General features: G+C 54.3%; 1 protein-coding gene across 1 annotated transcript in view; it reads left to right on the top strand.

Moving 5' to 3' along the window:
* Nucleotides 1-15,722, top strand: part of LOC103277266 (neurocan core protein-like) — a 23,130-nt gene extending 7,408 nt beyond the window's left edge. Inside the window, 6 exon segments of the mRNA XM_021707361.1 lie at nt 1,968-2,000; nt 2,003-2,599; nt 2,819-4,186; nt 9,920-10,036; nt 12,845-12,958; nt 15,257-15,722. Coding sequence (XP_021563036.1) covers nt 1,968-2,000; nt 2,003-2,599; nt 2,819-4,186; nt 9,920-10,036; nt 12,845-12,958; nt 15,257-15,561 — 2,534 coding nt within the window. The 3' untranslated portion in view covers nt 15,562-15,722.
* Nucleotides 15,723-15,862: the final 140 nt, after the last annotated feature.

The raw sequence follows: 15,862 nt of genomic DNA, 5'->3' as shown, positions 1-15,862 counted from the left end.
GCCCCCCTGGGAGGGGCACCCCTGGGAGGCGGCCCCCCTGGGAGGGGCACCCCTGGGAGGCGGCCCCCCTGGGAGGGGCACCCCTGGGAGGCGGCCCCCCTGGGAGGGGCACCCCTGGGAGGCGGCCCCCCTGGGAGGGGCACCCCTGGGAGGCGGCCCCCCTGGGAGGGGCACCCCTGGGAGGCGGCCCCCCTGGGAGGGGCACCCCTGGGAGGGGGCGTGGCCCCTGCTGGCCGCGCCTCCGGGGCGGTCCTTTGGCAGGAAAAGGCACGCCTGGGCTTCGCGGGTGGGGGCGGCCGGCCGAGGGAGAGACACGTGAACCCCAGCCTGGTGGCAGGCCACGCCCCCGGCGAAAGCCACGCCCCCGATCTTAGCTAACGGCGTGGGATAGGCCACGCCCTCGGACGACGGCCACGCCCCCGCGAGCTTCACTTGCTAGGGTGGCCGAAGGCCCAGGGGCGGGGCACGTGGAAATAGGCTTCTATTATGGCCGGGTGGCTCGCTCCGGTAGTCCCAGCACTTTGGGAGGCGGAAGCGAGAGACTGCCAGAGCCCACGCGTTCGAGACCAGCCTGGGCAACATGGCGAGACCTCTTCTCCACAATAAATCAAAAAATTAGCTGGGCGTGGTGGTGCACACCTGTAATTCCAGCTCCTTGGAAGGCTGAGGTGGAAGGATCGCCTGAGCCCAGCAGGTCAAAGCTGCGGTGGCCGGGAGCGTGCCTCTGCACTCCATCCTGGACAACAGTGAGATTCTGACTTTAAAAAAAAAAAAGAAGAGGCTGGGCTTGGTGGCTCAGCCCGTAATCCCAGCACTCTGGGAGGTCGAGGCGAATGGATTGCCTGAGCCCGCGGGTTCGAGACCAGTCCGGGCAACTTGGTGAGACCTTGTCTTTACAATAAATCAAAAAATAGACGGGTGTGGTGGCACAAGCCTGTAGTTCCAGCTACTTGGAAGGCTGAGGCAGAAGGATCGCTGGAGCCCAGCAGGTTGACGCTGGGTGGCCGTGAGTGTGCGTGCCATTGCACTCCCTCCAGCCTGGGTGAAGGCGTGAGACTCCAAATAAAAAAAAAAAGAAAGGAAGAAAGAAAAAAAAAAAGAACAGTTTTTGTGATAGGCCACGCTCCCAAGTGAAAACCACGGTCCTGAGAACTTCACTTTTTAGGGAGGCCAAAAGCCTGAGGGAGAGGCTCCTGGAAATAGGCTTTGTGATAAGCCACGCCCCAAGTGAAGGCTATGCTTTCCGTGAAGGCCACTGTCCTGGAGACGGGTCTTTCCCTAAGATCTCCACCCTGGGAAAAGGACACGACTCCAGAGGCCAAGCTCTGGTTGGGAAATCACATTTAGCTGTGTGTCTCCTGAGGTCTTGAGGCACCTTAACCCTGAACGACACCCTCTAGGTGGGGCATATTGTACCTAGAGCCGCGCCCATACGCACACCGCTTGTAGAAGAGGTGATGTCTTCACAGGCCATTTACCTTGGGTGGGCCACGCCAGGGACGGGATCAGAAATGACACTTGCCCTTCTGCTGGGGAAGGAGGGAGGCACAGCTTTGGAAGCTGCAAACCTCAACCCCAAGAATCTAAGTACCCCAATGGAAGCTGCCCCCAGATCTGGGTGGAAAAGAAAAAAGCCCTTGGTAGGAGGGCCATGCCCGTTGGGCACCTCCGATCCCAGGGAAGGGTTTGCAGCCACGGTCGACAGGACCTTTCCACGGGCTTTTGTGACTTCATGAGCGCTGGACACTGGTTGGTCATGAGCTACACTGTCTTTTGCGTCCTCTTTGTGACTCACTGACTCCGACTCTTAGAGTGGGCTCACTTGAACCATCCTGAACACTGGAGGGGACAAACTTGCCTCTCTCAGGCTGGGGAATTTCAGAGACCACCCAGAGAGGCAGAGGGGCACGTAGAGATGGAGCTGTAGCATGTTGGAATGTGGGTAGATTTCAAGTAGAACTTCCCAGGCAGCCCCCGGGCTTAACACAACCTCTTCTGCTTTCTCTTATAGCTCATCACCCCATATCACAACATGGAGACCCAGAGACCCCATCATCTGGGGACGAGGGGGAGATTCTGTTGGCAGAGGGGCCCCCAGTCCAAGAACCAGAGCCCACGCTCAAGGAGGAAGAGGTGGTCACTCCTGACTTCCAGGAGCCTCTTGTGTCCAGTGGGGAGGAAGAGCCCCTGATCTCAGCAGAGAAGCAGGAGTTTCAAGAGAACCCCAGCCCCATCCCTGGGAAGCCCACGTTGGCCTCGTGGCCCAGTGAGAGGGTGGGGCTGAGCACGGTGGCCCCCAGCCCCAGCAGCATGGGGAGAGGCACTGCAGTGGGTTCGCACATGGAAGTGGCCCCAGCCGACCCTACGCCCAGGAGGAGGGGGCGCTTCAAAGGGTTGAATGGGCGCTACTTCCAGCAACAGGAACCGGAACGTGGGCTGCAGGGGGGGCTTGAGGACAGCACCCAGCCCCCCACCCCAGAGGCTGCCAGGAATCACGTGGAGCCTCCCTTGGCTGTGGGAGTCACCGAGGCCTTGGGGCGTGACTGGAGCCAGAGCCCCTGGGCCAATCTGGCCAATGAAGTGGACGTTCCTGTGGCTGGTGAGTCAAGTCTGGGGGGTGGCAGGACCTGGCTGGGTCTGGAGGGAGCCATGTGGGGAGGCAGATACGGCCACACTCAGGACAGGGGTGGACGCTCTGAATTCCAGCTGGGCTCCTGGCCTCAGAAGCCCCCCCCTTCCTTGTGCCTGGAGCTAAGGATACTCAGCTAAAGGGGCTGCTGAGAGATAGTCATGATTACTGCCATCGATGTTGTTGCAGGTTCCTCGGGTGGCAGGAGCTCCCCAGAGCCCTGGCTGTGGCCCCCGACCATGGTCCCACCGAGTGTCCCAGGCCCCAGCGGGGCCCCTGGCCTGGAGCTGGAGCAAACCGAGGGATCCGGTCCAAGGCACGCCACCTCAGACCTGTCCGGATCCCCCTCGGAGGCTGCTGGCCCAGCCCTCGGCTCCAGCCCTGCCCCTTGGGAGGCCTCCCCCATGGACACTTCCCCTGACCTTCCCATCATGGCCATGCTGCGTGCCCCCAAGTCGTGGCTCCCACCCCACCCCACACCTGCCTCCACCCATGCGGTCAGGGGGCATGGGGAGACCATGGGCCTTGCCCCACCTTCCGCTGCTTCAGAGGCCAAGCTGTATTCCCTGCCTCCCTTCTGGGGCCCGAAAGGACAGGCTGCGTCCACGACACTCAACAGCCACGGAACAGGAAGTCCTGTGGCCCTCTCGCAGGCGGCTGTGGACGCACCAGCTGGAGCCAGCCCTGATGTCCCCAGGGCAGACTTCGTGGAAATCAGGGTACTCAGTCCTCTTCAGCTCAGCCAAACTGAGCACCCCAGGCCCAGCCCATGGGCTTCTGTGGATGGGAATGTGGTGGCAGACTCTGCCCGCCCTGGGATGGCCACTGAGCCCACAAGCATCGGGGGCGTGTCGGGGTTTGAGTCCAGCGTCTTCAACATAGCAGAAAGCCCCACTTCCTCTGTGGATGAGCCGTGGGGCTCCTGGCCCTCCGTGTCCAGCAAGGAGGTGGATGCAAGCTCCCTATCTGACTCTTCGGAGGGCCCCCGTGTCACTCTGAGTTTGGAGCCATGGGCTGCTACAGATGGAGGTACCGCGGCGGGTCCCGCGGAGTCCACAGCCAGGGTGGACCCTGGCAATACAGGTGGAACTTGGGAACTTGAATCCCATGGGTTAGAAGAAGCCAGAAGGGCCACCTTGAGCCCTCAGGGGACCGTGGACACGAGCGTGGCAACGTCCTTGGAGCAGGCGAACAAGACTGGGGTCCTGGCCACCTCCACACTGGCCTCAAGCCTTCAACCCCACCCAGAGCTGGAGGGCCAGGTGGAAGCCCAGGGAATGCTAGAAGATTCAGCACCTTTGCACCAGGACATCCCCCTGGGGAAGCCGGCTCTTCCTTCTCGGATGCCAACTGCAGCTGGCGTGGACGAGGCTGCCACCGTTTCCTCGGGAGAGCCCACAGTGCCAGGGGACTTCACCAGCACCCTGCTGCCTGTCTCCCTGGGCACAGAGGAGTTTGAGCTGGAGGTCTTGGCAGGAAGCCCAGGTGTGGGGGGCTTCTGGGAAGAAGTGGCCAGTGGCGAGGGGCCGGGCCTGCCGGGGACCCCTGCAAATGGGAGTGCAGAGGAGGGTAAGTTCAATGTCCCTTGGCTCCCTCCAGTTCTCCATGGGCAGGGCTTGGTGATCAGGGCTGGGGGCACCCAGAGAAGCAGGAAAGGCTTGCCATGGGGTTGGAAGCTTTCTTGTAAGGGGTGATGCTAAAGGTAGAAACTCACAGGTGGTGCTGAATTTCAGAAGGGACATTCCTGGCAGAAGGACCAGCAAGGACAAAGGCCAGGAGACCAAGTGGTGCTTGATCCATTTTGAGTACGACTGGGTCAAAATGTGGGAGTGGCCAGGCATTCTGTGGAGGCTAATGTGTGTGATGAGTTCACTTCCCAGACCACACCCACGTCTGCCTTGAGCTGGACAGTGCTGTGTGCTGCTGGGGGCTGGCCTGCAGGGACCCTCCCGCAGTCTAGGGAGGGCAGAGCTGGACACAGACCACCTCTCAGGCATGGAGGGAGGGCTTCCTGGACAAAGGGGATGGGAGCTGAAATTCAATGATATGGAGTGTGGAAACTTCAAGCCACAAGGAGAGTGGGTACCGGGAGCGGGTGGGCGTGGTGGGCCTCACCCCCATGCTACAGGCAGCAAACTGAGGCTCAGGGACACTCGGTGCCACCTGAGTAAGCTACCCTGTGCCAGGCAGAGGCCAGAGGAAGCCGCTGTCCTGTTCTCCCTGGGGCCAGGTCTGACCCAGCTCAGCCTGCAAATTCCAACCCTTCTGAGGTCTGGCCTTACTGATCTGAGATTTTTGGCCAAATGGGCTTTTAACAATAACAACAAAAGAAGCTAATTTAAAAGCCCCTTCTCTGAATTGCAGAACACTCTTATTAACATAATTGGTTTTAAACTTGCTCTTAGGATGGGCGCAGTGGCTCACACCTGTAATTCCAACACTTTGGGGGTTTGAGGCTGGAGGATTGCCTGAGCCCCGAGTTTTGAGACCAGTTTAGGCAACTTGGCAAGATCTCGTCTCTACAATAAATCAAAAAATTAACCAGGCGTGGTGACTTGCAACTATAGTTCTGCTACTTGGAAGGCTGAAGCGGGAGGATTGCCTGAGCCCAGCAGGTCGAGGCTATGGTGACCGTGAGCATGCCACTGCACTCCAGCCTGGGTGACAGGATGAGACTCTGACTCAAAAACAAAACAACAAAACTTGCTATTTTATTTTATATTTTAGAGTCTCACTCTGTCGCTCAGGTTAGATTGCAAGGTGGCATGATCACTGCTCACTGCAGCCTCAACCTCTGGGTCCAGGTGATTCTCCCACTGGGAGTAGCTGGGACTACAGGCACGCACCACCATGCCTGGCTAACTTTTTAATTTTTCTGTAGAGGCAAGTCTCACTATGTTGCCCACGCTGGTCTCGAACTCCTGGGTTCATGCAGTCCTCCCGCTTTGGCCTTTCAAAGTGCTGGGATTACAGCTTTGAGCCATTACACCTGGCAAGGGGTCTTCTTTTCTTAGCTGCCTAGAGTGCAAGCTAACCCCGGGCAGGGATGCATATACTGATAGAGGCTGACAGGAATCAGTTACTGCCTGTTGCTTGGTTTAGTCAAAGCACTTTACTGGAATTATCTCAGTTCATCCTCATAATGTCCTCATGAAACAACTTCTAGTATGCACTTCACTGGACAGATAGGGAAACTGAGGTACAAGGAGATTGAGGGACTTGCATAGCCTTGCAATTATTTTTTGAGTCAGAGTCTCACTTTGTTGCCCAGGCTGGAGTGCAGTGCACACTCACGGCCACTGCAACCTCTACCTGCTGGGCTCAGGTGATCCTCCTGCCTCAGCCTTCCAAGTAGCTGGAACCACAGGCATGGGCCAACACGCCTGGCTAATTTTTCTTGATTGATTATAGAGACGAGGGCTTGCCCAGGCCAATCTCGAACCCCTGGGCTCAGGCAGTCCTCTCGCCTCTGCCCCCCAAGTGGGATTATAGGCATGAGCCACTGTGCTGGCTTTATTGTTATTTTTTTAGAAATCGGGCCTCACTGTGTTGCCCAGGCTGGAGTGCAGTGACTCAATCATGGCTCTCTGCAGCCTCCAGCCTCTGGGCTCAAGTGGTCCTCCCACCTCAGCTTTCCGAGTAGCTGGGACTACAGGTGCACGCCACCATACCCAGCGAAGATTTTTTAGTTTTTTTTTTTTTGAGTTGGAGTCTCACTCTGTCACCAGGCTGGAGTACAGTGGCTTGCTACTCATGGCCACTGCAGTCTCGACCTGCTGGGCTCAGGTGATCCTTCCAACTCAGCCTTTCAAGTAGCTGGAACAACAGGTGCACGCCACCATACCCGGCTAATTTTTTGCTTTATTGTAGAGATGACGTCTCACCAACTTGCCCAGGTGGGTCTCGAACCCGCGGGCTCAGGCAATCCACTTACCTCAGCCTCCCAAAGGCGCGAGATTACAGGCTGAGCCACTGAGCCCGGCTTTTAAAGTTTTTTGTAGACATGGGGAGCTTGCTATGTTCTCCAGGCTTATCTTGAACTCCTGGGCTCAAGGGATATTCTTGCCTCGGCTGGGACAACAAGCATGTGCCACCACACCTGGCTAAGATTTTTAAAAACATTTTTATAGAGAAGGGCAGGGAGGGGGTCTCGCCATGTTGCCCAGGCTGGTCTCGAACCCCCAGGCTCAAGTGATCCTCCTGCCTCGGCCTCCAGAGTAGCTGGGTCTACAGGCCTGCACACCATGCCCAGCAGAGGCATGTCCAGGCTGTCTGAAAACAGGCTTTCTGGCTAAACCCCTAGGCTGTAAAATGCTACTGTGGGCACAAGAAGCCCCATGAAGGACTGGGAGGTCGTAAGCAGAGAAGACGTGGGCTGTGGCGAGGTCCAGCCTTGAAGGACGGACACAGGGAAGGAGGCGCGATGCCAGCAGAAACGGAGAGGGAGGGGTCGTCAGAGAGGTGGGGGTACCGTCCAGGGGCGCCAAGGAAACAGGCTGGAGCCACGCCTGGGCCGCGCCGGGGCGGCCTTGGACTTGGCCGAGATCTCGGTTCCTGACCAGAGCCAGCAGCAGCGCAGCGCGACAGAGATGGGTGGGCGGCGCCCAGGAGACCCAGGCACCTCCCCACCCGCCCCTCGCCACAGAACTGCTGATGAAACCAAAAATAAACGCGGCGCCAGCGAGCGACTGAGTCACTGCCAGTCCGTGGGCAGGTGTCGCAGCACGGGGCACCTGGCAGGGCTCACGCGTCCCGCCGCCGGCCACCCCACGCGTGTGCACACACGTGCAGGGCCGTTCTGCAGCCACAGGCCCTATCCATGGGCACGTGCCACCACTCCAGGGACAAAACTCAGCCACCGCAGGAGGGCCAGCCGCTACCTTCAGTCACTTAGCAAGCAATTATTGAGTGCCTGCGGTGTTCCAGGCCCTACGTTGAAAGTGAATCCCCGTCTTCTGGAAGCTCATGTTCTAGAGAAACATTCCAGAACGTTCCCAGTAAGGAAAATGTTCCCTGTGGATGCCACCTAACTTGAAATGTGGCTAGAATCCAGGCTCGGTGGCTCAGCCTGTAATCCCGCGCCCTTGGGAGGCTGAGGTGAGTGGATTGCCTGAGCCCGCGGGTTCGAGACCTGCCTGGGCAACTTGGTGAGACCTCATCTCTACAATAAACCAAAATGAGCCGGGTGTGGTAGCGCGTGCTTGTTGTTCCAGCTACTTGGAAGGAAGAGGCGGAAGGATCGCTGGAGCCCAGCAGGTCGAGAGGTTGAGGCTGCGGTGGCCAGGAGCAGCCACTGCACTCCAGTCTGGGCGACAGAGTGAGACTCCAACTCAAAAAAAAAAAAAAAAAAAAAAGAAAAGAAAATGTGGCTAGGACGCCCGAGGAGCTGCATTTTTACTTTTATTTCATTTAATGAATTTAAGTGTGTGACTGTCTATATGTGGATGCCATATGGAACATTCCTGCTCTAGGGAGAGAGACAGACCAAAGATGATTATCCTAATAAGAAAGTAAGGCAGGCCAGTTGTGGTGGCTCACACCTGTCTTCCCAGCACTTTGGGAGGCTGAGGTGAGAGGACTGCCTGAGCTCAGGGGTTCGAGAACAGCCTGGGCAACTTGATGAGAACTCATCTCTACAATAAGTCAAAAAATTAGCTGGGCATGGTGGCACAGACCTGTAGTTCCAGCTACTTGGAAGGCTGAGGCGGAAGGATCGCCGGAGCCCAGCAGGTCAAGGCTGTTGTGGCCGTGAGCATGCCCCTGCCCTCCAGCCTGGGTGACAGAGTGAGATTCTACTCAAAAAAAAAAAGAAAAGAAGGAAGAGCTCTCTTCAGCAGCTCATATACTAAATTGGGAACGAAAGAGAAGATAAGCATGGCCCCTGCACCAAGACAGCACCAACATTCCTGAAACATTCCATGTGTGTGTGTGTGTGTGTGTGTGTGTGTGTGTGTGTGTGTGTGTGTGTATGTATATATATGTATTTTTTTTTTTTTTGAGTCAGAGTCTGACTTTGTCACCCAGGCCAGAGTGCAGTTGCACAATCACAGCCACCACAGCCTCGACTTGCTGGGCTCAAGTGATCCTTCCTGGGCTCAAGTGATCCCTCCACCTCAGCCTTCAAGGGGGTGGAGACCACCCACCAAGGCATCTGGGCATTCAAGATGGGGAGGGGACCCTCCTGCCTCCAGGGAACCCCAGGGAAATGATGGGGGAAGGGAACAGGAACCCACATTCCTGGATGGCCGCTGAGTGGCCACTTCCATGCTGAGATCTTCACCACTCCCACCCGAAGAGTCCCCAGGCTGATATAAACAGAGCCAGACATGGTATTGTGTGGGAGAAAGAAGGAGCTTTTTTTTTTTGAGTTGGAGTCTCACTCTGTCACCGAGGCTGGAGTGCAGTGGCTCGCTCATGGCCACCACAGCCTCGACCTGCTGGGCTCAGGTGATCCTTTCGCCTCAGCCTTCCAACTAGCTAATTTATTTGTTTATTTATTATAGAGATGAGGTCTTGCCCATGTTGCTCAAGATGGCCTCGAACCCCTGGGCTCAGGCAATCCTCTTGCCTCCGCCTCCCAGAGAGCTGGGATGACAGGTGTGAGCCACCACCCCCAGCCAGAATGAACTATTTTTATGTCCATGTTATAGATGAGGAAACTGAAATTGAGAGAAGTGACTTGCCCAGGGTCCCTTAGTGAGTGGCAGAGCTAGGCTTGAACTCACACCTCTTACTCCACAGTCCGTGGTTATAACCACTATAATCCACCATCTCTTCACAGTATAACCACTAAAGTTGCATCAAGAGAGGTTGAACCACTAGAATAAAGGAGGTGATTGTTTCCATTCTCCCCAGTGCTGTTCATACCCCACCTGGACCCTCACGTCCACTCCTGTGCTCCAAACTGTGAGAAACCCAGTGACAAGCCGGGCATATCCAGAAGAGGGGGATAAGTCAGGAAGGACACATATGCCCCTGTTCTGGGAGAAGAATCCCTAAGAGAAGCTTTAGCAACCCCTGGTCTCTGGGAGCCCCATTCCAGTTCAGTCTGAGGAAGGACTCTCCCAGAGGCAGGCTGCCCATAGATGCTTTGGGGCAATTCCTGTAAGTAGTAAGCGCCCCATCATGGGGGTTTGTGAGAGGGAAGTGGTGCCACCAACGGGGAAGTTCTTCAAGGGGCTCTGAGGAGCCGGCTTTGATGAGAGGGCCTTGGGGACTGAGGCCTGGATTCCAGGAAGGCACATGGCCCGGGGGCCTGACTCCTTCCCACACCACCCTTCCACTCCGCAGCCCCCTCGGATCCCTGTGAGAACAACCCCTGCCTGCATGGGGGAACTTGCAACGCCAATGGCACGGTGTACGGCTGCAGCTGTGACCAGGGCTTCGCCGGGGAGAACTGCGAGATTGGTGAGTGCCCCAGACTCGGGCTGACCCCGGACTTATTTGACCCCAGAGCCTTTGGTTCTTCCCCAGCAGCCGTGGCCTCGTGCCCTCAGGAGGCCGAGATCGCCAAAAGCTGGCCTCAGATGCCCCTTCCCTCCCCCACTTCTGGAATCCAGCCACTTCAGCCCCAGTTCCCTGAACCAGAACCAAACACCTGAGCTCTCACTGAGCAGGCAGGGTGGGAGGGGAAGACAAAGACATGATGTGGCTGAGACTCCTCCAAGCAAAGAGCCCCTGGATATCCTACCCTCTCCTGGGTGGGTGGGGGTAGCCACAAGGCCACCAGAACAGTCAGGTTCTTGCCCCAAAGCCCAACACAGGAAATGCCACAAACGATTAAATTAGAACAAAACATGGTAGAATTTCTTGAGCTCTGTGCATCATCTCCTTGATGTCATAACCTTCACAAACACACTGCTAATTATAGAATCATAACAATAAGTATAAATGACACAATTTATCGAGCTCTGGGCCTCATCTTGACTCCACAACCTTCACAACCACACTAATTATAGAATTCTACTAATTATAACAATAAGTATAAATGATATAATTTCTTGAACTCTGACAACATCTCATTGACTCAAAACCTTCATAGCCACACTAATTATAGAATTACAACAATAAATAAGGCTGGACATGATAAGGCTCACAACTATAATCCCAGCACTTTGAGAGGCCAAAGTGAGAAGATTGCCTGAGCCCAGGGATTCAAGACCAGCCTGGGCAACTTGGCCAGACCTCATCTCTACAATAAATCAAAAAATTAGCTGGGCATGGTAGCGCATACCTGTAGTTCCAGCTACTTAGAAGATGAGGTGGAAGGATCGCCAGAGCCCAGCAGGTCAAGGCTGTAGTGGCCGTGAGCGTGCCACTGCATTCCAGCCTGGGCAACAGAGTAAGACTCCAAAAATAAACCAAAAAAACCCCCAATAAATACACACAATATAATTTATTGAGCTCTGTACATCATCTCCTTGATGTCACAACCTTCACAACCACACTACTAATTATAGAATTATAACAATAGCCGGGCTCAGTGGCTCAGCCTGTAATCCCGCGCCTTTGGGAGGCTGAGGTGAGTGGATTGCCTGAGCCCGTGGGTTCAAGACCCGCCTGGGCAGCGAGACCTCATCTCTACAATAAATTAAAAAAATCAGCCAGGCGTGGTAGCGCATGCCTGTAATTCCAGCTACTTGGAAGGCTGAGGCGGAAGGATTGCCGGGGCCCAGCAGGTCGAGGCTGCGGTGGCCGGGAGCGGCCACTGCACTCCAGTCTGGGCAAAAGAATGAGACTCCAACTCAAAAAAAAAGAATTATAACAATAAATATAAATGATATAACTTCTTGAACTCTGACATCATCTTGACATCATAACCTTCACAATCACACTAATCATAGAATAATAACGATAAGTATAAATGATATAATTTCTTGAACTCTAACATCTCTTTGACATCACAGCCTTCACAACCACACTAATTATAGAATTATATCAATAAATATACACAATATAATTTCTTGAGTTCTATTCATCAGCTCTTTGACATCACAACCTTCACAACCACACTACTAATTATAGACTTATAACAATAAGTATAAATGATATAAATTTCTTGAGCTCTGTGTATCATTTCCTTGACTCCACAACCTTCACAGCCACACTAATTATAGAATTATAACAATAAATATAAACGATATAATTTCTTGAACTCTGTGCATCATCTCCTTGACTCCACAATCTTCACAACCACACTAATTATAGAATTATAACAGGCTGGGCTCAGTGGCTCAGCCTGTAATCCTGTGCTTTGGGAGGCCGAGATGAGTGAACTGTCTGAGCCCGTGGGTTCAAGACCCGCCTGGGGAACTTGGTGAGACCTCATTTCTACAATAACAAAAAAATTAGTCTGGTGTGGTAGCACACGTCTGTAGTTCCAGCTACTTGGAAGGCTGAGGCAGAAGGATTGCTGGAGCCCAGCAGGTTGAGGCTGTAGTGGCCAGGAGTGGCCACTGCACTCCAGTCTGGGTGACTGAGTGAGACTCCAATTCAAAAATAAATAAATAAATAACAATATAAACTATATAATTTCTTGAGCTCTGTACATCATCTCCTTGACTCTACAACCTTCACAACCACACTACTAATTATAAAATTATAACAATAAGTATAAATGATACAATTTCTTGAGCTCTTGTACATCAGCTCCTTGAATTCACAACTGTCACAACCATACCACTAATTTTTAAATTATAACAATAAACATAAATAACACTATTTCTTGAGCTCTTCCATTGATTCTCCTTTATTATCAAGACTTTCAAAAAAATAAGCTGAGACTCAAGAACAGGAAGTGACTGACCTAGTGACATACATTTTGCAAGCACTATCTACATGCTAGGAAAAAAACTCAACTGAATATCTAGCCCTACCTACAAACAGCTTTATGATGCTGTGCAAGTTGTTGCATATACCCAGAAGAGCCTCTAGCTTCAGCATTTTGTGAGCCTGTTTTTGAGAGTTTCTGGAGTCTGGGGAAACATTCTGCATATCCAGACCCTTGGGTGGCCCAGTGGCATCTGCTCTCATTAATGTGAATTTATGTTAATTGTGTGAGGCTCCACATCCTTGGCTGCAGAGTCATTGAGCCATCTGTACAGACTGCCACTGCTATAGTCTTGTCTGTGGTGGATGGTAGTGGTGATTCCCTGTGGGGGGCTCAGAGCCAAAGGGAGGCTGACCTCTGACTCAGCCCCTCCTCTTCTCTGCCAGACATCGATGACTGTGTCTGTAGCCCCTGTGAGAATGGAGGTACCTGTATCGACGAGGTTAATGGCTTTGTCTGCCTTTGCCTCCCCAGCTACGGGGGCAGCCTCTGCGAGAAAGGTGAGTCTCTACCACAAGCCCAGTACCAGGAGTGGGGTTGGGTGCCCAGCCACCACTTCCCTGACACATTCCATATCTCTGCATCTGGTTCTGTGGCTGTGAGTCTGATAGAAGGTACATTATTTTTCTTTGAGATAAAAGTCCCATAACATAGAATTAACCATTTTAAAGTGTATGAGTCAGTGGCATATAGGACATTCACAGTGTTGTACAATCATCACTTCTGGTTAGTTCCAAAACATTTCCATCAGCCCAAAAGGAAACCCCATCCCCATCAGCAGTCACTCCTCATCCCCTCCCCTAACCCCTGACAACTACAAATCTGCTTTTTGTCTCTGTGGATTTGCCTATTCTGGACATTTTGTATAAATGGATCATAGTGTGTGGCCTTTTGTGTCTGGCTTCTCTCACTCAGCATCATGGTTTGAGGTTCACCGCTGTTGTAGCCTTTTTTAGTGCCTCCCTCCTTTTCTTTTCTTTCTTTTTTTTTTTGAGTTGGGATCTCACTCTTGGTGCCCAGGCTGGAGTGCAGTGGCACGCTGACGGCCACCGCAGCCTCCACCTGCTGGGCTCAGGCGATCCTTCCACCTCAGCCTTCCAAGTAGCTGGAACTACAGATGCACACCACCATGCCTGGCTAGTTTTTTGTGTGTGATTTATTGTAGAGATGAGGTCTCACCAGGTTGCCCAGGCTGGTCTTGAACCACCGGGCTCAGGCCATTCTCTCACCTCGGCCTCCCAAAGTGGTGGGATGACAGGCTGAGCCGCCGCATCCGGCCTCTCCCTCCTTTCATGGCTGAAATCGTGTTCCCATTATCCATCTCGTTTATCCATTCATGACTTGATGAACTCTTGGGTTGTTTCCCTTTGTGGTTAATGTGAACAGTGCTGCTGTCAACATTCATGTGCAAGGTTTTGTTTGGATAACTGTTTCTCTTTTTTCCCCTCCCTCCATTCTTTTTCTTTTTTTGAGTTGGAGTCTCACTTGGTTGCCCAGACTGGAGGGCAGTGGCCGCTCCTGGCCACCGCAGCCTCGACCTGCCGGGCTCCGGCGATCCTTCCGCCTCAGCCTTCCGAGTAGCCGGAATTACAGGCATGCGCCACCACGCCCAGCTGATTTTTTGATTTATGGTAGAGATGAGGTCTCGCTGCCCAGGCGGGTCTCGAACCCGCAGGCTCAGGCAATCCACTGACCTCAGCCTCCCAAAGGTGTGGGATTACAGGCTGAGCTACCAAGCCCAGCTTCCCCCCTCCATTCTTTTAGTTGTATACTCAGGTGCAGAATTGCTGGCTCATATGGTAACTCTACGTTTAACTTTTTGAGCAACCATCTGACTGTCTACTACAATACCCCCAGTAATGGACAAGGATCCAATTTCTCCACATCCTCGCCAACACTTGTCATTTTCTTTTTACTTTCTTTTTTCAAATTCTAGCCATCCTAGCAGGTGTAAGGTGGTAGCTCATTGTGGTTTTGTTCTGTTTGGTTTTTTGAGTTGGAATCTCACTCTGTCACCCAGGCTGAATGCAGAGGCACGATCACGGCTCACTGCAGACTCAACTTCCTGGGCTCAGGTGATCCTCTTGCTTCAGCCTCCCAAGTAGCCAAGACTACAGGTGCACGCCACCATTCCCAGCTAATTTTTTTTTTTTGTGGAGTCTCACTATGTTGCCCAGGCTGCTCTCAAAACTCCTGGGCTCAATAATCCTTTTGCCTTGACCTCCCTTGGGATCATAGGTGTGAGCCACCACACCTGGACATGTTTGTGGTTGATGCTGTTGTTGTTGGTGGTGGTGCTGCTACTGTTTTTGAGTTGGGGCCTCACTCTGTTGCCCAGGCTGGAGTGCAGTGGGAGGATCATGGCTCACCCTGTAGACTGGAACTCCTGGGCTCAAGCATTCCTTCCCCCTCGGCCTCCCAAAGTGCTGGAATGCAGGCGTGAGCCATGTGTGTGTCTTTGGAGAAGCATCTATTCAAGTCCTTTTCCAGGAGGGACGTTTTAGGCATTACTGGAGCGCCCCTGTCCACACAGAGGGTGTAGTCCCCACAATCTGAGAGGGACTTAAGATTGAATCAGGCGTGGGAGCGATGATCTTCCAGTTAAATCTCTTCCAGCAACAAAGAAAAGAAGTGAACATGTTGACAGGGGCAGAGGGGCAGAGTTTTGGGGTGGGGCTGGCCCCGGGTCGAGGCATGCTTGGACCGGGCCCCCCCTCCAGCGGGTGGGCCGGCTGTGCTCTTGGCGGTGGGCCTCGGGCGAGGCCAGCCCCCCCTCACGCCCTCTCCCCACGTTCCAGACACAGAGGGCTGTGACCGCAGCTGGCACAAGTTCCAGGGCCACTGCTACCGCTACTTCGCCCACCGGCGGGCGTGGGAGGACGCCGAGCGGGACTGCCGACGCCGAGCCGGCCACCTGACCAGCGTCCACTCCTCCGAGGAGCACAGCTTCATCAACAGTAGGGGCCCGGGGGCGAGGGGTCACCGGCCAGTATGGTGGGCAGGGTGGCACTTGTGGTCCCTCGCCAGGGCACTGCCGCCAGCGTTCAGAAGACACGGCCTTTCCAACGTGGCGTCCATTCACCCCACCCCGACCACCGCGTAATTCACGCCTCCGTGGAGCCTCTTGTTGACTCACCCTTTCACGTCGCTCACTCCCTCGCCAGATTTCTGCGGGGCACCCGCTAGGTGCCCGGCAGTGTCCCCGGCAGTGTCCCCGGCAGCCAGCCAGGCAGGCTTCGCTCTGTCCCAGGAGCGGCACGTTCTGGGAGGAGGCGGAGGCAAACGAGCAGCTCACGAAGGCCGGTCCTGTCACTTGACGGGTCCTGTGCCGGCCGGCGACACCAAGGGACGGAGGATGGAGGGCCACGCGGGAGGAAGGGGGGACGGGGCTCGGCCGGAGGCAG

The sequence above is a fragment of the Carlito syrichta genome, unplaced genomic scaffold (genome assembly GCF_000164805.1).
Source record: "Carlito syrichta isolate Samal-C Ts95f unplaced genomic scaffold, Tarsius_syrichta-2.0.1 Scaffold316824, whole genome shotgun sequence".
Taxonomy (NCBI): Eukaryota; Metazoa; Chordata; class Mammalia; order Primates; family Tarsiidae; genus Carlito; species Carlito syrichta.
This window is presented reverse-complemented; position numbering and strand designations above follow the sequence as displayed.